The sequence below is a fragment of the Chiroxiphia lanceolata genome, chromosome 4, assembly GCF_009829145.1.
Source record: "Chiroxiphia lanceolata isolate bChiLan1 chromosome 4, bChiLan1.pri, whole genome shotgun sequence".
Lineage (NCBI taxonomy): Eukaryota > Metazoa > Chordata > Aves > Passeriformes > Pipridae > Chiroxiphia > Chiroxiphia lanceolata.
In genome coordinates this window covers 50395307-50419840 of record NC_045640.1, presented here as the reverse complement: position 1 = coordinate 50419840, position 24534 = coordinate 50395307, and the positions used below count along the sequence as shown (strand labels likewise).

Below are 24534 nucleotides of genomic sequence, written 5' to 3'. Positions count from 1 at the left end.
TCAAGGCAAGAGGTATTAACAAAACCAGAACTTTCTCTTGCTCCCACAGGACAATATTCCACCTTACAGATTTCTCACCCCCACTCTACAAATTTCTTTGTTGCTCATAAACGACAAAACAAGCACATGAATAATTAGTGACAGATTAACGCCTTACCTAATGTAAAGGGGATTTTCCTACTCTATCATCTTTAAGGATAATAGGATTTGTTTTTTACATATGAAAGGGTAAAAATGCCTTTCCATATTCCACTGTAAAATATACACGCACACGCACACAATTTGCATTACATATATGAAAACAATTTAAAATAAATATGTGATGATACTCTTTTACAACCACACTTTGCAAGAGTAGGATTCAGTTCTGCAGAAAAGTGACAATTTCTTTTAAAATTTAGGTCTGACATTTCAAAGCTGGATATGCCATTATTCAATCACAGTATTACACAGCATGTCTTGTTCTGTAATGTTAAAGACAAAATTAAAGCCAGTTTTAACACTGTCTGGAAGCAACCTGCCTCGTGATGAGGATGCAGCCATCCTCCACTGCCCTTCCTTAGCACAGCGCAGCACTTGGACTGAGCTGCACTGATTAACATTCCCTGAGCAGGCACAAGGCTCTACACACTGAGGAGTGGATTGAAGCCTATGAGGAGGGAAGGGAGAAGAATTCTTCTTTCCACTTCAGGTAGGAAGGGGGGATTATGTGACTGGTCTGAAAGGATGTACCAGTAAGACAAACGTAACCCAGGGCTTCCAGGTCATACCACCAGACTATTGCCTCTCTTTCCAGTAAAACCCAAGCTTTACCTCATAAGGCAGGGAGAACCAGTGGTCACCACGTATAAGCAGATGCCTGCCACTTCTCAAAAGTGCTCAATTGTTCTAATTGCTCAAAAGGTTTGAGATAAGGACTCGGCACCTTTCCCCCAGGATCAGATCAAAACCTCATCTCACTGAACCAGGATTCTCTTCACTACACAAGACTTTCAACTGGAACACCATTTAAAAACCAAATAAATTAATAAAAAACAAACTCCAGAGTAAAAAACCCACCAATCTTTTGTTTCACAACTGAAAAATGTACAGAAAATTCTGCCTCTAGTAAGTCCCAAATGGAAATGTCCACACAGAAAGCATGTAGGGAGAAAGGCAATTAAAAGACTTTCCTGCTTAGATCTGAATTATTCAAAACACACTAGTAAACATACAGATTCAAATTTGTTTGGAGATTTTTTTAAATTATCAGGAAAAGTCAAATATTTTCCCCTGTAAAACACTGTTCTGCATTTTATCAAAAGAGACATCATCTAGCAAAGCTTTCCTAGCTCACTTTCCAATATTATAAGGGAAGAATTATGTGATATGTCTGAGAAACACTGCTCTACTAACTATATATAGATTGTCTTGGAGATTTTCCAACTTGCAAAGTCCTCAGCAGCTTCTTCAGAGAGCAAGCAGTTCTTAGGATTAATGTTAAACAAAGGGTTGGCGGTCCTGGTCAGTTTTACAGATGGCAACACTTAAAAGCCTCAAATAAACAGTATATCTTAGCACTAACAGGTTCATCTACAAAGCTCTATTCCCCCTGAGTTTAGTTTTCAACATATACTGACAGTGAAGCTGAGAAGGAGATGAAACAACTTTCAGAGGCTAGAGAACACTAGAAATTTTCACTGCGTAGTGTTAAAATTCAGCTAGGTTTGTTGTTGCAGGGGTCTGGTGCATTTTTGGCTGGTTCAAGTGAAGAGTACATGTGCTTATACGCACAGATTATCTTCCAAATCTTTGGAATTGACTGAACATGGCAACTTCATCTGCTGTGGAATCATTCCTAGTTGGCCACCAATACAGATGACAGTACGCATGCCGGGAACTAACTCAATGGAGTGGAAATTCTCCAATGCAGACAAGCCATTTTAACCCCCATCAGCAAAATACTGAAAGGTCAAACAATTCTGAAATCAACTGTGTGAACTTGGGAATTACCTAATCAAAATCTATATGAAATTCTGATTAGTGCACAATTTGGTAAACATTTGATAAGGATCTGAATGTTTTCCATTTGATTTTTAGTTATAGTTCTCCTGCTTGCCATGAAAACAGTTCCATAACAATACTGAGTGTTGCCTTTTGGGTTTTGGTGTCTTCTTTCAGGTTTTGTTTGTTTTGGGGTTTTTTTGAGAACATATATCTGATTTAAGGCAATTATCACCCACTCAAAATGCCACAATTGGAGTCTGACCCTGGAAACAGAATTGCAGGGAACCAGCTCTCACTGAACAAAGAAGTTTTGCAGTAGCTAAAATATGTTTCTCACTGTACTTGCATACAAAATCTCTTCCTCAGCTTTCATATTTTATTTTTATCCAGGAGTTAATAGACGGATATAAATTAGAAGGAAATGTATCTGCTTTTAGTTTATATAAAAAACTCAACAAAAAGCACAAACACCCCTGCAGACAGACACAGGCAGTTTTCATTTAAAAATCACCACAGCCATTAAAATTCTGCAGCCAACACTCACGTACTTTCACTTCAGTGTGAAAGAGATGAATGTCTGACAACCAAAGCATGCAGTACAGTGTACCAGACAAAAAGATACCTGCTTAAAATGTGCAAGTCAACCTCCCAGCTTATATTTAGAGTTCAACTGTTCACTATTCCTATTTCAAGGTCACTTAAATTTTTTTAGTTAGCGTTATTTTTAGTTATCGTAGATTGGCAATTGCATGCAGCATGAACAGTATTTAATAGAGTATTGCATATTTTCCCAGTCTGGAAAGTGCCAAGAGACAGCACCCATCAAAGACATAATTAAAGACTTAGACTGACCTGAAACAGAATCATGCAATGGAGTATGTGGAGACAACTTCGCAAAAACATTATCACTTAAAGAAAGAAATGTGAGGCACAAAGAAGCCAGGAAATGATACTATTTGATAAGAGGGCAAGCTTTCATAATAATAAAAGCATTAAAGTTTGATACAAGGTGCCTGTTTTATGAACTGGTTTTATTAACGTCCTCCCCTCCCCTCAAAACAAGAAAAAATTTGATTTGTTATTAAGAGACCAAGTAAGGCATACTGATGATTTAATAATTATTTACCCTACGTGCTTCAAAATACAAAGAGCACAGAACGCAAAAGGAAATATTCCTTTGCAGGTGTGTCACCATTCAAATATGTTGGGACTTGAAGTTTTGGTTGCATTTGAAGACTCACTAAAAGTTATTGCAAATTTGAAAGTACAGAGGAGGTAAATATTTGCTTACAGCTGTGACTGACATGTCTAAAAACATACCTGAATTCCAAAATGTGTTTTTCTTTCATTTAAAACTTACAGTCCCATTAATCAGCATTCACAAATGCAACGATAAAGGTACTTTTAAAGAAATGCTGAAAGCAAGAGACCTCTATTAAGAAAAAGTTTGGTTTGATACTTCTTTATAACTTAAACCAACTTTTCTTTACAACTAACAGTCTTATTTGCTGGTGACAAAACAGCACCCAGGACAACACATTCTTCCTAGAAATGCTGTTGGAATGTTAACTGCACAGACAGTGGATGGCGTGTCCTCTGACACCTGAACTTGCATAATTACTGTGACTATTGAGGCAAAACACTGGGTGCCCTGGCAACCATGCACATGTGCAAAATACCTGCTGCACTCATGTGGTCACAAGCACAGGCTCAGTCACAGTACATATTAAAAAAGAAAAAGTAATACTTGGGGGCACTTTTCTCCATGTAATTTCTGGTAACTTTGCTTAATTTCTGCCATCCAAACTAGCATATTTTGAAATGGAAAAAATTCTCCTCCACTAACATTTGCACATGAAAGCATCAGACCTGCAGGACATTTTTCTTGCCCGAACAAGAAACCTGCATGTTTTAATTTTATGTTAATTTTCAGAATATGACAGGCAATCTCTAAGAAACATTCAAAAAAGCATCCCACTCTCTTACAGCATTGCATTTAATTATACCAGTAGACAAACAAAGGGTCTGTTTAGTGATTAGGGACTATAGTCAGCTAGTCAATGACTTCTAACACTGAGTTGTAACTCATGGCAACAGGGAGACAGAGAAGACAGCAGACTAGATACAAATAGCAGTCCATCTTGCTATTCAGGATCAGAAGAAACAGAACTGCAGAGGGATGAAAAAAAATAAAAAAACAAAACCAAAAAAACCCCACCAGAACAGTAATGAACCTGCCAGAAAGCACAATTGGATCACTGCAATGATAGTTTTATATAGCAAAGCCTACTCTTCCCCCACAGCCTTTGTGCTCCTGCTTTTACTTTATGCCTTAAATTTTTGCTTAAGGACCATTTCAGTTTAGCTACTTTATTTCAGTTTTGGAGTTCTGAATCTTCTTTTCCCATTAATCATTAAAAAAAAAGGGGGAGGGGGGAGGGGAGTAAATACCCTTACCGACTGAACAATTGACCGGGCATCCTCCTCACTGCAACAAAATGGGCTGCCACTCACCAGAACATTTGTGCTGAAAAATTAAATTAAAAACATGCTTTATCAATCAGTGGAAAAAAGCCACACACAATTAAGAACCTATGGAAAAAAAAAAAACACACACCTTCACATAGAGAGCTCAGAACTGTGTATCTGTAAGAAATGAGGAAGTTAAAAACACTAAGTAACCAGTAAGGCTCAAAGGAACAGGCGTGTGGAAGGGTTCGTTGTTCCTTTGGGTTTGAGGGGGGTTTTAAGCTCTATGTTCTACATTAGTGCAAGCAGTACTCACACTCAGTGCTTCTGGCTGCTAACTTGGGTACAGTTCAGAGGACCACAGTGAAGAAACCAAATCCCCCCAAAAAAGTCAGCAGAGATAAGCTGACACTTCCTGAGGCAGTTGAAGAACATCTAGATGGCCAGCACAGACGATGGGAATATCCCCCATCTCTTATGCCTTGAAGGATGGACAGATTCTGTGGCAGGTCACAGAAGTAACAGCAGGTTACTTCAGTAACCTATCTGCAGCATCTAACAGGAAGGAAAAGCAGGCCAAAATTCTACTCCTACATAAAGGAGGAGATACCTATAGTACTTCCAGACAGCAGACAAACTCTGGGGCCAAATCCCTTGAAGAAATGTTTCCCTATGAATCTGTATCCTTTCACACAGAAAGTGAGTTTGGTCATGAGTTTTAATGTCCTACAGAGTAAACTGCAAGAACTTCAATTACTCAAAGTAAGACTGCAATTTAAATTTTTTTTTTTTTAATTTTATCAACATGAGCTCAAAGTGCCTCTTAAATGATAAAGACCAAAATTTGAATATTATCCTACAGTATTCTTGCCATGCAAAAGTAAAATTAACAACCTGTCCAACTGCTAAGGTGTTGGGCAATTGCTGGACAATCAGCTCCAAGAAAGAGAGAGAAAGTCACATTTCCCCAAAGCAGAAGACAACAATAACTACCTGAGAACAGCTTTTCCCACAGCCTTTGCCCTCTGGTTTAGCCAATGACAATCTACAGTCTTTGGAAAGCATCAGCCCTACTATTCAGGGCCTCTAGTGCCAGAACTGCCAATGCAAACCAGTCCAGAGAGTTTAATAAAGTCCATTTTAATTCAGACCAGGCCAAAGACTAGTAAAGAACAATAGTTTGGTTCTCTCACTCCAGAGAGCAACTAAAAAATATGGAATGCAAAGCTGCCAAAGAATTTTGCAACAGAGCAGTGCAGCAGTGAAGGATAGAATAAACAGTGACAAGAGGACTGGTACAGGATACCAAGATTCTCCCCAGATGATCTCGAACAAACACTCTGGGGTCATTCCTCGAAAGCCAAAGTAATCTATGCCACTTTTATGTAATGCCACTTACCAGTAAATCATCATCATACAAGGTGCAATTAATCAGTCATGCTCTATTATCAATTAATTATCAATCAAACCCACGAGTATTCCTGTTATCTCAAACAAAAAAAAATTTAAGCAGTTCATGGACAGCTGCAACATGTTGAATAGCACCAGCACAACACAAAGAGCAAGAGACACGACTGGATACTTACCAATTAATAGTACCTCCATCAGCTTTTTTATGAAGCAAAGCTTTCCAGTGTTCATGAGTGGATTTAATAATTTCAACAGCAAAATCCTAGTTTACATGAAGGAAAGTTTTATGAATTAAACTGTTAGTTAACACAAAAAAAGCCAAAGAACTAGTTTATTACAACATACTATTTCATGTGGTATTTTAAGGGGCCTCCTTTGAGGCCTCATTAAATTTCTGGAGAATATAACATACTTTTTATGAAAAGAAACAAACTTCATTATCTTTCAAATATACCCATTCAGAAGTTCCCTTAGTCCTCAGCCAGAAAATATGAGTGCTGCATGAAAGAAATGAAATCAGCACTAGATGCTAAGCAGACCCCTACTGCTGCAGAGTTGTACCAGGTCCTAAATGGGACAAAGTGTGTGAGCTATGACTTTGCTGCTACATGTGAGCATCAGGGTCAGAATTAGGGTTTCCCCTCCAGTAACAAAATTTGCATTTACTTCATTAATTGCCCAATCGTATACTTAAGCATTTGCAAGAACGTAACATGTCAGCTGCTTAACAGTTTCTGTTTGTTTGAAACAAGACTAAGCTTAAAAAAAAAATAAAGTAAAATAAGCCCTCAGTATCCAGATGATGATAGCTAGACTGGCTTGCAAAAAAGCTGCCAACAGAACATTCACATTTCCTAACAAGGAGTGACTTGGAAAAGTGCCACTGGAACATTGTGAACTTCACCAGAGCTGCTGGAGCACAGCCACAGCCGCTTGGCCACATCCTGGGTCTCTAGAAATGCTTGAGAATTATTCAAGTGCTCCAAACCAGCTATCTCAGAGCATTTAGTGCCTCCAGGCTGAACTCCAATGGCCTGACAGGGGATATGCCATTCAACTGTGGCTACAGAGCCACACTCTGCTTTACAGCGCAGAAAATCTCTAAGAGCTGTTCTGGGAGAACAGAGGAGAGGTCAGGTTACCAAACCTTACAACACCACACTTGATTGATTTTAAAGACAGTTTTAGTGCAAAAGGGAGTCAGGGCATCTCTTTAATCAGCCAATACATGTCAAGTTGCCTGTGCTAGTTAGAAGACATTATATAACTTAGATAGCACCCTGCAAGGTGAACTAGCTGACACATGGACATCATTCATTAGAAACCTGTGATTCTTTGCCAAGAATAATCTACAGAGTGTGCAATATACAAGTTGCAAAGCAATTTTACTGAAATCACATCCAATTTCCTCTGGAAAAATTCAGGTATTTTCCTCAACAAGGTCTACTCCTGGGTCCATTTCCCTTTCAAACACCAGCCATTTTAACTGTAGGTAGTTTAAAAAGCCATTCATATTTTCTAAAAAAAAAAAGGGGGAAATATTTTTTCAGCCTTCAAGCCAAACAGTTCAAATGTTTTTACACAGAATTACCAGGAAAAAGTATATCTCGAGAAAATACCTAATATGAAAAAATCTGCAACCCATTGTCTGCATAGCCTTAATAAAAGTCAGAAATATTATCAAACAGGACTGAAAAAACACCTGAAAAGACAATCTGTTCATTACTCTGACAGAATTAAAAATGCCTTGAAAAACGCCTACAAACACACAGATGTGTGTGTAAGTCTCATCAGCATTAGGCCTGAATATTTTTTGCAGACTTCCTTTAGTGACCTATGCATTTTCCCTGATAAAATGGACAGCAGCAAATATTATTTAATCGTAGCCTAATAAATTGTATTCAGAAGTCCCTCATATCAAAATTCTTTTCATTAAACCTCTTCCTTCACAATTCCAAAAATTCTAGGAGGTATTATAGAGGCCACATGACAGAATGATGCATCTTTGATTTTGCATTATCTTTACCTTGTCTTTAAATTCTCCATTAAAAGCAAAATGATTTTCTGGTTTATCATCAGGGACTTTATATAATCGGAACCAGTCAACTGTAGCCTCAAGGTAACCTGGTTTGTGCTTCTTGACATCATCAATATCTGTAGGTTGAAAAGAAAAAAAAAAAAAAAGACTGGATCATTTTTAATCATTTTTAATCATAGGTTTTGTAACATTCATTTTTTAAAATTTCCTAGAGGATCTGCAAGCAATTTGATTGCACTGAGCACTTTCAAAGTCATTGGGGAATGACTTATTACACTTGCTGCCCAGAGTTGAATATCTTACGATTTCACAACCACACTAAGCAGGTAAACCAGTTGCCTCCTGACATTCGTTAATTAAGACTCAAAGGGACAATGAATAAAAGGACGATATTTGTGACAGGAGAAGAAGAAAATTCCATATTTATAGACTTTCATCTTAGTAGGTATCTCTTGCAATACTTAGATTATTCACTGAGGTAATTTTTTTCCCCAGCAACTGCAAGGGCTACAAGCATTTTTTGGTAATGAAAGAATAGCTAGTAAAAACAATTTCAACACGTGGATTTTTAAACTAGCACCTCAAAACAAAATACAGGCATGACTTCTCAAAGTTGTAGTAAAGGCATCCCTTTGCTCTTCTGGATTTATGACTTCCAAATTCAGCTCCTTCAATAAATGATAGGTATGTGCCAGGAGCACTAAACACTAACTTTACTGATAATGCCTTGGTATCTGCATATGATAAGCACATCGCAATGATAAACAAGTCTACCTCTACCTCTATAATCCCAATGTGCAAACAGGACACAAAGGGGAACATATGCCATTTGTAGGACACCCTTGTGAGGCAAAGATGAACACTGCCACAGTGTGTACACAGAGATTAAACACTCACACAGTAATTCTGCTTGAAGACTACACTGCTGTATCAAAGATGCAGCTCATGATCTTAAAATGCTTACTTGCAATGGGGTGGTCCTATTAACCCATGGGCAAATTAATTCTCTGTCAATATGTTTACGCGGTAAAGCCTTCAATACTTTTCTAATTGATTTTTATACAATAAAGGATTTCGTCCTTTCCAGAAACCAAGTACTTTGTATCTGGTGTAATCTTTCTATTTCCCTTTTACAGTCACTTCTGAGGGAAATGGGAGCTGACTTTTTATTGCTGTAGTCTTCCAGTTATTTCATAACTTCGCTCTGCTCAGGCCACCTTCCATAGTGTTACTCTCCTTCTCTACCGTTTTGCAAGTCACTCACTCGTGTCTCCCTTCCTTATTCCCTCTTGCTCTCTCTCAATACTGCTTGGCTACTTCATTCTCTTCTCCCATAGATATGCCTCATTTAATGACATCTGCTGATTAGCAGTGATTCCCGATAAGATACTCTTCCGTCTACCCAGTCCTAAAAACCAGATTTTCAGAGTTGTTTAGTCCATGGAATTGACACCTACTCATGTGCTTTCCATCTTGAAGTGCCTAAATGTCCTTTCAAAATTTCATTGTGAACCTGAACAAAGACATTAAAGTATTTCTAAAGAGAGTAGTAAGAGACGAGGAAAGGTCTTGTGCTACAGACCATTCAGTTCTCAGTAGACCACCATAAGAGATGACATGTGGACTGAGCTGCCAGGCCAAACCTCAGTGCGAAGATATGCTGAGTATTCATAAGCATCTGATAGATGCCACTCCCAAATTCCACTGCATTACACACTACCCAGAGAATAAAGCATAAAACCTTGAAGAACCCCATGTAAATTTTTGCTTTTGCACACACTTAATAGGGCTACGTGTTTACGGACTTAGAGTAAAACACATTTTGAACTTGGCTGCTGGCCATCTGTCTATAGGAGATTAGGGAGTTGCATTGGCAGAATCCCAGAAAAAAGCAAGGGCATGTAAGGCTGTGCTAGAGGCAGGTCTTCTAGCTGGAATACGTGTATAAGAGCACAAGAGGCATTTGACTAGGATGGGTGGGCAAGACCAACCAGAAGGAATGATTTAGAAAAGGGTGGGATCTTAGTTGGAGCCAGAATGCTTCATCTGGGCACTAAAAAAACTGCAGCTTCAAATCGCTTTCAGGGCTCCAGTGTATCTTCCTGTTCTCATCAAGCAAAAGAATATCCCTCCTCCAACTTGAACCCTTGTCATCTCCTCCTCTTTTGAGGTCTGAATTCACAATTTATAGCATCTGTTGAAGAGACAGTATCTCCTCAAGTCTGTAAAGCAAACCAGGCTGCTGCAGCAATGTCCTTGGCTCCCAGCAGTGGACAAACTCCAGATCTCTGTCTCCAGACACTACTTAAATTCGAGCATGCTTTCTCACACTGCTGCTCCTTTTTTCTGGTTCCTGTTCCAGCAAATCTCTCTCCTAACTCTGCTTCTCCATTCCCCCTACTTGGTTATTTGCTTCCCATTCCCATAAAAACTGTTCATCAAAAATGCTTTACTGTCTACTAACTGACACTTGGTCCTTCTCAACTGCTGTCCCTTATTTATAAGTTTTATTTAAATTTCTTTAAAGGACCTAAAGATCAGGATAGGCTTTGGGACAGACTTTACTTCCTTATGATAGGGATGACCATCTTCATGGATAGAATTATCTCCCTGAATTTCATGCTCTCTCTTACCAGAAAATACCTTGCCTAGGTAAAATGACTAAAGAGAATCAGGCTACAGCATTATATGGCTGCTGAATACTCTGAGGACTTAAGAAGACAGGCATTGGCTGCTTTTATTTCCTTGGTTCCCGGCAAGTTATTCTCCTTCATCCCTATGCTTCACTTCACTACGCTATATTATAAAGGACAGCTACTGAGCATCAAATGAAGCTTAAATGCTTGAGAAAAAAAAAAAAAAAGACCCAAAACATCTGTATTATAGTGGGAGTTGGTGGCAAGAAACAGAATAAAGTGCAACAATGCAATAAAACAAACAAACAAAAAAATTGATCCTGTTGCTGTGGAGTCAGCACATAGTACAACATATAAGGAAAACAGCAGCTCTTGCATCACTCAACAGCCACCTGATCAGTTCATTAAAAGTCACCACAGAAAAACTTTAAAGACAGCTCATCTTCCACTCTGAAATCCAAACAGCCTCTTTGGGACATCAGGGGGAAAAGGAGAAAAACATACTCAGAAAACAGAAGAGCAAGCAAACAAAGGTGAAAGAAAAGATCACAATAAGCAGTACCATGATTTACCACACTAATATCTATAGAAGATAGCTGCAAATTATTTTAATTAAAAAAAAAAAACAAACAAAAACAAGTTAGATGTCGTTTCTACAGCAAACACTGTTAAGACACTTTTTTCTGACCCTGACTGCTTACCTTCCCTCAGAGCTATATACTTACAAAATGTCAAAACGGGCTAGGCAGGTTTGGGAGTAGCAAGCATATACATGGCCCGTGAAACTATGGCAGTTCATCTCTGCAAGCAAGCCCTGCTCAAAATGACAGAGTAGAAAGGCCAGGCTGCCGCAGGTACCAGCCAGCAGGTACCCACTGGGCTCTGGGTGCTTATTTCTTTATACTGTCTACATAAAACCACAGGTCTCATTTTTCTGGGTACCAAAGTTAAGCACCAAGGGTTAAAAAGAGATGGCTAATCACATTAAGGGTTGCAGTTTAGTCTCAATAAGGAAAATCTCTAGAGGCTGGCACAAAGAACTACTGCTAGCTGTCTGTCAAGGGAGTGAGCCAATGTGAACACAGATCCCACTTCTATCTGGCTTTACAAAAGAAAGCAACAAAAGCATTTGTACAAAACTACCATTTTTAGTACAACAGATGCTGCTTCTTACAAGCAAAGCTAAAACAACATGCTTGCAGCAAGCTTTCTAAACAAGGTCTGTGGGAAGAGAGGACATATGTTTTTAATAACATCTTATAAACATTTACAGGAAGAAGCAGCTACATTCCATATAAAGGCATTTGGTGTATTTTGAGCAGGGGGTAGGAGAGGAGCCTTGGTACATATAATTAATTTCTTTATACTGAGTGCTTACACAAATCCACAACAAAGGTTTTATGGGCCTCTGCTGCTTCTCTGCATATAAATACACTCATATGCAAGGAAGGGTCTGTAACAATATATACAATATACTTTGGTTTTGCCATTTAGGGTTTGATTGCTTAACCCTATCTTGAGACGCACTTTATAAAAGCAGCATGGCAACATCATGGCTAGGCTTCATGACAGTACAGTTAACTACACCAGTGCCAGCAAAAGGCAGAGCAAGAAAGTCAGCAGACATCAGCAACTGCTGCTGAATACATCCAGGCACCTTTCCAGTGAGCAATAGCAAAAAATGGCTGCTAAGATTCCAGGCCGGTAAAACACGTCCCAAATGCCACCCAGCATACATGACTAGTCCAATTTGCTGAAGGAAGGAGAGCTGACCTTTTGAGAGTCAGACTCTTCATAAGCTGCTTCAAACACAATTCCTGCTTCAGCTGCCAGTGACTTTTAAAACCTCTTGGCCAACATGAAGAGGCACATACATTTAGACCAAATCACAGCACGAAAATATCACTCCTCCTTTACGGCCTCAACCTAGTAAAGCACATCAGACACGCATGTAAACTCCAATATATTAAGTTCAATCCAAACTATGAGGTAAGCAGACAAGCAGCCTTTCTACTCCTGGCTACTATTTCACTGAAAAAAAAAAAAACAAACAAGAAAAAACCAACCAAAATGCAACAACAACAATAATAATAATAATAATAAAAAAATCAACCAGGCCTATTACATCACCAAGATTTAGTGTTTCAGTCTGCAAGGAGCTTTAGGTCCTTTCTCAGAGTTGCTTGATCTAAAGTTACTTTGCTGGTCCACTAATGGCCATCTGCCTAGCAACTGCCTGAGCACAAAGACAATAGCCAATAAATAAATCTGAAGATGTCTAGTTTTAGTCTAAAAAAAACTTTCACACACAGTTACCTGCATCTGACATACAGTTTATATTTGGTGTGAGATTGTCCCCACTTCCACCAGAATTAAATGCTATTATTTCAAAGACATTGCCTTCCAAAGTCAGTCCAAAAAGACACTAAGCCCTTGCTATTCTCACTGATGACACAGTTCCCACTTGAATAGGTGCTAAGCATTGCTAATCATTCCTGGGTATTGTCACTGTAAATTAGAGTTTCTCATTGCTCTGTGTGAAAGAGAGAGTTCTAGGCAGGGTCTTCAATTTAAACCAGTATTTATCAATAAATGCCTGCAGGACACAGTACAGCCGAGTGCTATGAATGAACAATGAGAACCACTGAGAAGTTGGGACTGCTCAGTTCTAAGTTCAGTGAAGTCTCAGAAAAATCAATGGCACTTATGAGAACATTCACGATCCCAGAAGGAGAATATACAGAGTACCTGGGGTGTGCTTAAAGCGGCAAGAGGAGTTAACACACTGCGCGGGCTCAGGATGGGGCTTGCGAGTAATCACCACTCTGGTGTCTCGGAATTATCTTTTCCAAATGTTCACTGGGGGCTGTGCACATACTGAGCTGAAAGCAAATGTGATGATTCTCAGTCCAATTGGAAATGTTTAACAAACTATACAAAAGTGACTGGACAGGACTAGAAGGCAACACTTAGCCTCATCTTCTCCAGGAGGCCACCTCTGTAACAGCAGCACATGAACTACCGAGAAGAGACCAGTTATATCTGTAGCTGCCATCCCTTTACGCTGAAATAATTAACAACTTGGAAAGGGGGAAAAACAAGTATAAAAGGACATATTGTACTGCTGGCTCCAACAGATTTGTTTGTTTTCAGACAGGAGAATGATTGCTGTTAAACGCTGCAAGCCAGTCGTGCTTTGTGAAAGCAGATGGGGGCTTTTCCCCCCTTTTCTTTCTTTTGTAAATCCTAGGCTGCAACTCCAATCCCAAAGGGAAATCATATTAAATTGGATAAATATTTCTGCACTTCTCTGTATTTCAGGGCAGTTCTCGAAGTTTTGCACATATTCTCTGATAAGAAAGTAGGCACTCAGGAACCAACTACAGGCAATGGTTTGCCCATACTCCCCCCTTCTTTTTCTTTTAAAAAAGATTAAAGCTCCTACTCCCCCACTCCCAAACAAACTAAAGCTGTAACAGAAGTGAAGTAAATCATTACCTGGGGGGGGGGGGTTGGTACAAAACAAAAACCAACCAACCAACCAACAAACTAGCAGAGGACTTTCAAAGAGAGATAGTTAATCCAAAATAATAAATAATACTGGAATAAACTGCCACAGTTTTGCCCCGACTTAGTAGACTCCTTTTAAATTCTTTCATCCATTTTTCTGACTACACTCTCTCAAAAACTGTTAAGCAAAAAATGTAAGACTTTAAACAGAAGAGTGTCTAGAAATGAAGGACCAATTACTGGTGTTTTAACTACTGACACTTATGCATTTTGCTGCACATCACAGAGTGGTTTAAATTGATACTAACATTAACAGCAAACTATTACTTACTATTTCCTTAAGCTGAACTTCTTAATCTCTATCAAAGTAGTTAAAGAGTCATAAACACTATGTAGTAATTCATCTCCCAATGATTTAAATCAGCATCAACCCAAGAGTTTCCTTTTCCTCATCTCCTCTTCTCCCCTTCTTTCCCCACAAGTCAAGTATTCTCCATGCGAAAGCAACCTGCAAGAAAACTGAGAATGAAGGGCCAGTCCAGCGACATACTTACTTTATGTTCAGAAACCAGGACAAAGCCTCAATGGCTGAGGAACATAACTGCTTAAAAAACTACTGGATAGCCCTACTCCTACAGAAAGGCCACTCTGTGCCTTGGTGCTCCCAACCAACAAAGAGCTCTGATTGTACATACCTGATGGGTATTGATTGTGTGTGTATATATATATGTATATATATACACATGGGGTTTGATCTCATAACAATCACTTTTAGACAAACCTCCTCACTTAATTCTCATGATTCTCAAACACTGCATTTGAGGAAGAGAACCTCCATTTATCCAGAGAAAAGCTGCACTTCACCTGTGCTGTAAAAACCTACTTCCCTAGAGCTTCAACACATCTTCAAGTAAAATTAGATCTCACCTGCTATTCACGTAGACACATTTCAGTATTTGAATTTCATTTGCCTACCAGAAGAATGGTAACAGGGAATATAAGTCTGAACAGGATATTTCCCCCTGCACAGCTAGGGGGATATTAGGGTGATACTAGGGTGAGCTGCACTAGCAGTTTACTTTGCAAATTTTCAGGCTAAAAGGGGAAACACACTAAGCAACAAACCCTGGAAGTAACACACTTACAAGTGACAAAGTACTGGAAATATACAGCCTTTTCAGAATGCAACATAACAGGCACAAACACTTTCAACAAGGAAAATAGCAGTGTGCTATATAACGCAAGTGGGTAAATATTCACTATTACACAGGAGATAAGCCTGTAATTTTAGGAGGTCACTTTCTAAGGCAGTTGTGTTTCAGAAGTCAAAAGACTTTCTGTATGACAGGTCCTCTTGAAAATCCAAGTGAACCATTTCAAAAAAGTTTACTGTGAAAGCACACATACGCTCCTTGAAGGAAGCACCTGACTTAAACAGAACAATAAAAGAAAAGTCTTGCCTTTCCACTGTGTGCCTCTTCTTGTCCTGGGGTGGCCTAAACTCAGGTACCATTCTACTGCGCAAGTTGCAGACCTAACTGGCATTAAGAAAGACAAAAATACTTGCCATGGATTTTATGAGCTTCTGGGTCATCCACACTGATAGCAATTATCTTCCAATCTGTCTCTCCTTCATCAACAAGAGCTAAAACACCCAAAACCTTCACTTGAACAATCTCACCAGAAGAACGAACCTGAAACAGAACACATTACAAAGATTTGGAAAACACCATAAAGAATTTCTCCTTTACCTTACAAAAAAAATAGTTTTACTACATTTTTGACTAGCAGTTATAGCACTATTGCAAGATAGATCTGCAAACCTAGCACACATGTATTTAACATTTCTAGCCTTTCTCCTACTATTACTATTTGTCAACCCTCAATCCTCTAGTCAGCATTCAAGTACACAAGAAGCTAGAAAATATTTCCTTCCTTTTCACCCTAGTTCCTCTCCACTTTCTTGATCGTCACTCCAAACTGCAAGTCAAAAGTAGCTCATACTCATTTTTTAACTTATTCCTGTCTCTTGACTCTCTACTTTTCTCAACTCGTGGTCGTAATTTATCTCTTGTTATTCCTTCCTCTAGACTCCAATATACACACATAAACACAGCCCTTCCCCAGAAATAACAGCACAACTATTTTTCCATCATCTTAGGAACCTTTTCCCTACCAGAAGATACTCCCTTTGTAACTCCTTCTGGATCCCTTGAAATTCATCTTTAGGCTCCTCACCTCAAATAGTCAGTTATCACCTTCACTGAGGTCACCAATTAAATTTCCCCTTACCTAAAATATCCCAAGAAATCTCTCTTCCAAACTCATTCATTTCATAACCTCATTTTTGATACCACAGAACATTGCTCCATTCTTCACTGCCTCTAGATATGTACATTTTTCTTTCAGTGAGCTAAACCTTTTCTTTATACCTACTAATGGTGTTTTCTGCACCTCTTTTTCATCCATCCACTTTGTGACTCATAAGTCTGCAACACTGCAACAGGTTCCTGTCTTCTCTAGAAGAGGATCTACTTCTGTTTGCACCCATGAGTAAACTCAATCTTACCTCCTTTGTGGGTCTGACCTTGTAATTTTAATGTGCTAAGGCTGTCATACTTCCTCATCTTTCAACAACCTGTTCACAGCTACAATACTGCTAATAGGAGGAAAAGAAATAAATCTTTTCCTTCCCCAAAAATCTTAACTCCCTCCTACCTCATACAAAACTAAACGTCCAGCCACAGAACTTCAGGACGGTGGTTTTTTTTATTTTCCCTTTTATCAACTACAAAGACTTTACCAAATCCTTCTTTTTTTCCTCCTTTTTAAAAATCCACAATTTCCTTACTTATTCTCTCCTTAGATCCTGTTTATACTTTCATCAGCCCCTAATACTATTACCAATTTTTTTGTTTTCCATCTGACCTTCTCTTCCAGAAGTTGTTACCAAATTATTAAGTTAACCTTGATAAATTAAATTAATCTCAATAAAGACAAACCTTTGAACCTATTTCACAAACATCAATAGGATCATTATCCCCACAACATCCTGTAATGGTATCTGTATGGTTTGGATCTTCCCAGGTCTGCCAAAGGAAAGAGAACTATCAGTTATCAACTAAACTGCAATCATAACTTGTCTTACCACTAAATTACTAAGATTAATAAAAACATCAGCTTTCTGAGAACAGGCTTGCTCAATGGGAGAAGAAAAAACAAACAAACAAACAACAGCCAATGGACTGACCTTGAGTAACTTACACTCAGGACAAGTAACATGAGGATTACTGAGTACACAGAAACAAAAATATTAACTGCATCCATGACTCAGCAGATACACTTTACCCAATTGCAGTGATTAAGGCATCAGAGGATGCTGAATACGGATTTTTGTAGTTACTAATGGTTATGGGATCAAGCTAGGACATCTTACAATTACGTTTTCATTATACTCTTCAAATACCATGACACTAACACTTATTGCTTTCAAAAATATGGAGGCTTTGAGCTAACTACCCTCCTAGGCATGGATTTGTCAGAATCCAATAAGTTTTTTAAAGTTTTCAGATTTGGGTATGAAGTATTTCTTAATATTTTGAGATGTGTACCTTCCCAAGAACAGCAAACTGCTTAAGACCAAAGAAGCTTCTCCAAGGGCAAGTTTAAACCCCTGCTCTGAGCACTGTACAAGCAAGGAGTCCTAGCCAAGTTATACTAATTTAATTACTAGACCAGTACTTGTTCTTACTCTTACTGGCAAGTAACTCATTCTACAGTTGAGAAGTTTTTCTGTTAACAATTTTAAGTCCAATGAAGTTTCGTTGAAAAGATTTTAGAAAGCTTTGGTTTTTTTTTGAAGGAGCTATGCTGTTAGCTCCTCCTGTCCATGATCATAACTCCACCTCAAAATTGTTTATTTTTCCAAAACTCTTCCAAAGGGCTTTTTATTTAAGACTACATTATATCAGTGTTACTTTTCTGCCCAATTTCATCTCTTCACATCTAGGTTAAAAGGAAAGCTCACTAGCTGTTCTCTGGACAGTAGAGCAGCTTCTGCTATGATAGCAAATATTCTAATATATTAAAAAATAAAAATTACAATTATTTCCAGCCCTCTCCGATTTCAGGGCTCAACATTCAGTGCTTATACAGTTAAATGTAAAGAAAATAAACTACTCTTTTCAAGCTCCATCATGTTCTTCAGTACTAATTTAAGTCCAATGGGTTATTCATAGAAATGAAAAAAGTTTAAAACTTTTCATTATGCTCAAAATTTCATGCATTAGTTGGGCTTTTCAAGGCTTGAAGCTTTGAATGCCTCCTGATCAGTAAAGTCTCACAGTTCAGAGAAAAGTTAAGAAAGGCAGTTGAGGTTTAATCTAAAAAAGAGCAGCCCTTGTGTTCTTCTTAGTTAAAGATATTAAGAAATCCCAATTAGAATTTATGCTGCAGTACATGAAAATCCTAAATGAGTTTTTTAAAAAATGCCTTGTTTAAGCAGGAAAGAGCTACTTGACAAAGTATTCTTGAATGGCAGACCATGACAGTTTAAGTCTTTCACTACAGCACAGAGACAGACTAAAGATTTGAGATTTCTTGACCATTTAACTCCTTCCTAAAACATAGCTCAGATTTACTTTCACACCCAAATTCTGATCAAAATTTATGGACACAATAAAGTTCAACATAAAAAAAATCCTAATTTACAAATGTATCCAAGAGAAGCATCCCTCTTGCAGCTGATTTGCATTCAGGCAGTATCCCAGATTTACAAGGCAATTTACACAGAAGACAGAAAACTTTCACCATTATAACAAAAATGTTACCTGTGGGAGGGCACCATAATTCCATATATAACCCTTGTGAGGAAAGATATTTGCCACATATCGAAGCTTCCCTTTCTTTATATCTTGTTTAATGGGATTCAACGGCTCCTCGGTGGCAATCTAAGCAGATCGTGAAAAAGGGTGGGAGTGGAAAGGGGGAGAGAGAGAGAAGGAGAACGATAAAATGGAAAGCAATTCATTCCATATCGAAGCAATTAGAAAAATTCATCTGGCAGGCACATGCTTGTGGTTTGAGAATTATTAAAAGCACAATAGCCTCAGTCTGAATCTCAAGGGTCATATTCAAAAAGCAGCTTATTAAGGTTTTAAATAATGCTGTAAAGTGTGCAAGAAAAAAAATGAAATCTAGAAGAGAAAGTAATAAATTTATAAGGAGACTGTCATGGTCAAACATAAATACTGAAAGGAACTTAAGTCAGAAGCTCTTGCACTTTATAGTACAAGTTCAACAGACAGGCAAATGGTGGCACAAGTTCTTCTGACAACAGGGACTTTGACACTCACAGAGGAAATCTTTCATGTTCTTCTTGCCCTCTGTTCCTTGCTCTCCTATTGCACACATCCCTTATTTCCAACACCTTTCAGCATACAAATGCTTTTTAGCAAGCACGAATTCTCTGTAGTCACCAAATGCCAACTTAACGCAGATTTGGAACAAGTTAAACTGGCATTAGAAGAGGGCATTCTTAATCCCAAAGAAGCACTCTCAGAAGGACAGAAGCTGAACAGTATCATCCTCCCCAAAACCTCAACTACAAACCCACTGCCATATGAATTACCTACCACAGCTAATTCACTGTAACCATCCTTTTGACACTACATACCACAATCCAATCCATGTTAGCTTGGCTCTTGCCTATGAACACTCATCTGAATGGCAAAACATTGGTTACCAGCTGAAGTGGTTATACTGACTCAGGTGGTGCACAGCTTCCATGCATAAGCACACAGCCCTTAGTCCATATTCATTTTACATCCCTGTCATTTACCTAAATCACCTCTCTCTGGTTACAAATCCATCCCCAAGGAATTCCTCCTTTCTGAACCACAGCAACCTGTCAATAAATAGCACATACTTATTCTGCAAGTAAACCCTCCCCAACAGCTGAGATGATGGTTCACACATTTCTGGTTTCACACTGGATTCTATTTGCTTCTGGTCACAACTTAACACTGAAGACCTTAAATGTGCCACCTGGGACACTGACAGAAGCAGAGCTCAGCAATGGAAACTGGGACAAAGAAGAGTGACTGCCAGCAGCAGACAAAAGTTTCATGAAAAGCCCCTTCAGTAAAATGGAAGAACAACAGAAACACAACAAGGTGATGAGTAGAAGATCTGTCACTAGGGATGTAACAGCAGGTAACATTCACTCTAAGGCAAGGTTTAATTTCCTACAATCTCCATTCCACGAGAGGGAATCTCAGCACAGAGATGCAGACAAGGTATTAGCAGGTATTAGCAGCTTACCACAGTCTGGACTGAAGGAGTGCCAGAACACAATGGCATGGCAAGACAACTGCTTTAACGACTGATGCAGGAAATTTCAGCTATATTAGAAGTTAAATGTTAGAGAACTACATCTAGTCTCCTCTATCAAGCCAGAAGAGTCTACACACTACAGATTTCTGAACCTACCAGGACAGTAAACTTTTCTACCCCTGACATAATGTGCCAAGAGAAGAGGAGGGAGAGTAACCTTAGCTTTAGGCAAAGAGTTCAAGTAGAACTGTCAAAGGAAAAGTCTAAGAAAGAAAACTCAGCTTCCACAATAAATCATCAGTTTAAAATACAAGGTAAATATCTAAGGTAACCCTGGTTGCAGAATAACAACTGTGAAGGTAAACACAGTTCAAATAATTTTCTATAATCAGGGAAAGGAGAAAACAAAATTCTGAAATAACAGGCTGGGGAGGTTCTTTGGTATTATTTTCAATAATTAAAATAGTTAACAGCTCAACCCCAAGCTTCCTTTAAAGCAGCTGGAAAACATCCCTAAGATTAATACAAGTGTTCAGAAAGATAGGACATATCCTGGTGAGATGTGCTGTTTCACAGACACTACAGATGAAGCGCTATTTGTAAAATATCTCCCTGCAGGAGATACTTTCAATCAGTGAGGCCCCCAAGTAATTTTTTTTTTTTTTGTCACAAGGAAATGCTTTTTTATTTGCAACTGTATTTGTCAGGATTTGGCCTAGCATCCTATAGAGTGGAAACGATTAATTAAATTCTCTGAGTGGAATGCTCCATAAGCAAGAAAAAGTAAGACTAAAATGCTGGACAACATCCTGAATATCAGTACTTCCGGACTCTGCTGCAGGTATGCTGCACCCTCCAGTCAGATGGTTGAAAAGAAGACACTTTTTATAATTGCAAGGAAAGTGTCTGTATGCACCACTTCAAATCAATTTTTTAACAGAGATTTTATGTGTAAAGAGTAATCCACACTGTGATTAAACTCAGGTTATTGAAAGCCACTTCATTGTCATAACTTCCATAAATACCTATATAATCAAGGTATTTTTCTTAATTACCTCCATTTTTGCATTAGTCCAACGAGGTACTTCTACAATCATATTATATAGGACCTAAAACAAAAAACAGTGTCAAAACTGAAAATAAATTCCTCTTGGTAATTAGTATTTTACAGTAACACAAATTCTCTCCTCTGCATTCAGCAGCAACACACATCACATTTCTCTGTTCCAGCTGCTTTTACTTGTAGTTCCACATAGTGATATTCAACCTCCTTGGTTCATCCTTTCCCCACCCCACTCCTTTGAGAATACAAACAACAAAAAGTAATGGAAATACACATGATGTTTTTTATGCCCATATCGATATTACTCTTCACAAAATGTTCAGAATTTCCATGGAATGGTTTGCCACATGGCAGTGATTCAGACTACTAGTCAAAGAGGATTGGATGTTTCTATAGAAAAGAGTTAGCTTCCCTTAAGCAGTGGAAAGGACAATGCTTCTGGTTTTTTCCCCCTAAGGATTTATTTCTTTAAGGCCCTCCTCTTTTGACTCATTAATTTTTTTTAAAAACCCATGCAAATGCAACAACCACTGCCATTTCTCATTCTCAGTCAAATCTAGTTGAAGCGAGGTGATACTAATCCAAAAGCGATGGCTGAGGAAGGACATGGACACAGATACCTCACATTTGTGTTAGCCTTCTTCCTGAGTGAAAGCTGTTTTGAGAAGGGGATGTGGGAGGAATAAACCCAAAACATGTAAACTTGCATGCTTTTAGAAGAAAAATAAGTAGTCTACACCTTTCTTACTGAGGAAGTTAAAGCAGTATTTTCCAAAGAGAAAAACTTTGTGTAACTGCCATAAGATTTCTTCTTCTGAAGCTGTCAGAGGTAAGCACTACCAAGGAGTGGAGTATTAACTGAATTGGGTAACTAGACCAAACCATCAAGCAATGTCTACAACCTATTTTAGATTACTAAAATAACCCCAAAAGTATCACATTGCCTGGGACACCTCTTCATAGCCAAAGAAAACTTACATTGGTATTAACAATCACAACAGTTCAGGAAAGGTAAAGTATGTTTTTGCAGAAAAATAGGAAAAATAGGAAAAAAATATAAAGTTACACCAACTGAAGACTTGCACTGACTCTTTAACAACATTGCAACTAAGGCTCCAGTGGACCTTTAAATATTTGTATTTTTGCTCCTTGCATCTTGCAGCTGCAACAAACAAATACCATTACCAGGGTCAATGTCACAGTCTGATTAAAGTAATTCCAATGGTTCTATGATCATGTCCTCCCAAACAAATCTGGAATGTGGAAAGCAAGAAAGCAAAGGAAAATCCCAACTGTCACTCAGCATTTCTATCATGAGATCACAAGCTATGCACAATCCTAACAGCAGATTCCCAACAAATTTAAATTATATTTGCCATCCGTAAGTACTGTGCCCATACTGCAATCCATGGTACATCAGATGGAATCACTTTTCCCAACCAGGTCATGACCAAATAAAAAAAGATTTACAAAAAAAAAACAAAGAAGAAAGGTGCTTCAGATAAGTTTCAGTTACATAAAGTACACCTTATGTATATAAGAATAGTTGAAACAAAAGTAATCAGAACAAGGGCTCAAAAATGTCAACACTGAGGAAGGAGATAGAACAAAGCAACACACATGCACCAGCAGGTAAGAGAAGGGTTGGAAGAGTGCCCAATAATGTCTGCACATCCATCTGGGAAACATGTGGCAAACAGAAATGCTCAGCATGAAAGCCAGTGCTGACAAGAAACCCTTATGGAACTGCCAAGCAGGTCGAAGAACTGTTCTGACTGGTAGCTACAGGTAGAAAACTTACCAATTACTCCTGGAATTATATATGATGTCTTCTCCTCTACCACGATCCTGTATTTTTCTTGTTTAGATGCAGCTATACACTTTTCTGACTGTGTCAAATATAATGGCTTCAGCAACCTCCAAACTTGGTTTTGAGCTTTAATTAGTCAACAGTTAGTCCAGGTCTTCACCAAATCAACCCTCGGGGCTGGACAACAACTGGACTGAAATGAACACAATGTTGCTCTCATAAACAAACAAAAAAAAAACCAGCTCAAAGACCAGGCCCTCAAAATTTGTGGTATCAGTCAAATGTGAGTTGTCAAGAGTCTTAAATGTGACAGCCTGACAGATTAATTTGTACGCAAAAAAAATCCCTGAAATACTCTCTCTAATTCTAAGTTGCCACAAGCATTTACAAGAGATTAATGACTTCATACGGTGTTTACATTTAAAAATAAAAAGTTTTATTTATAGGACAATCAAATTTTCACAGTGGTGAGACTAGATCCACTGGTGTGGAAAGAAGAGCATATATTCTGACAGACAGAGAGAAGTAGACTCCTCTGGTTTTTTAGGGGTTTTTTTCCTCCTCTTCCTATCTTGTTTCCCTCCTTGCCTAAGTATCACCCAGGAATATTTCCATCACTCTTATTTTCCCAGACCAAGCACCTATTCCTTCTAACCACTAGAATGTTGTCTCCCATCCCTTGCTGAAAACTGTTCCCGCCTCAACTGAAAACAGAAATGCAAGTGTCAGACACCACTTGTCTTCACAGATTACCATCTGCATATGTCATTCATGGTTAGTTTTGGCTGAGGAATGCATATGGTAACTGATATTTTTATCTTTATTTTAAATCAGTAAAACAAAAAATTCCACCCCACAAAACCCCCAAGTAAGCACTTCTACCCCCACAAGCAATGGTGAGACTGCTTCAATAGCCCATTTGACACACCTTCAAATGACAGAAAAAGATCTCTCATCAAACAAAAACTATTGCTTACAAAGTTTACCATTTAACTGCCTTAGTACAATAGCAGTCACCTGGCCTGCCTGAGATCATTGCTAGCTGCAGACCAGATTTAATCCCACTCTGCAAGCGCCTGATGTAGAAGGGACTCCAGGAGAGCCAACTGTACAACAGGCCAGATGGAGCAGCCTCATGCCAACTCTGCTGGCTGACAGTCTCCTCAGGACAGTATTCCTGGAGCATGCAAGAAAAAAGGAGGAAACAGTTTCCCAGATTCAGAGAAAGGGACAGAACTCATCTGCTAGGGAAAGAGCACTGACAGAGCCCAGAGGGACT

At 38.6% G+C, this 24534-nt stretch overlaps 1 protein-coding gene across 4 annotated transcripts in view; it reads right to left on the bottom strand.

The window, feature by feature from the left end:
• PPA2 (inorganic pyrophosphatase 2) overlaps nt 1-24534 on the bottom strand; it is a 34988-nt gene that overhangs the window by 1353 nt on the left and 9101 nt on the right. For 2 of the 4 annotated variants that reach the window (XM_032686598.1, XM_032686599.1), the window contains 7 exons: nt 21438-21491; nt 18879-18998; nt 17052-17138; nt 15617-15743; nt 7892-8019; nt 6042-6127; nt 4444-4513 (listed from right to left, as the gene is read on the bottom strand). In XM_032686598.1, the coding sequence (XP_032542489.1) occupies nt 4444-4513; nt 6042-6127; nt 7892-8019; nt 15617-15743; nt 17052-17138; nt 18879-18998; nt 21438-21491 (672 nt within the window). Of the gene's footprint in view, nt 1-2999; nt 3039-4443; nt 4514-6041; nt 6128-7891; nt 8020-15616; nt 15744-17051; nt 17139-18878; nt 18999-21437; nt 21492-24534 lie in introns of all 4 variants that reach the window. The other 2 variants (XM_032686600.1, XM_032686601.1) reach the window with 2 other exon arrangements.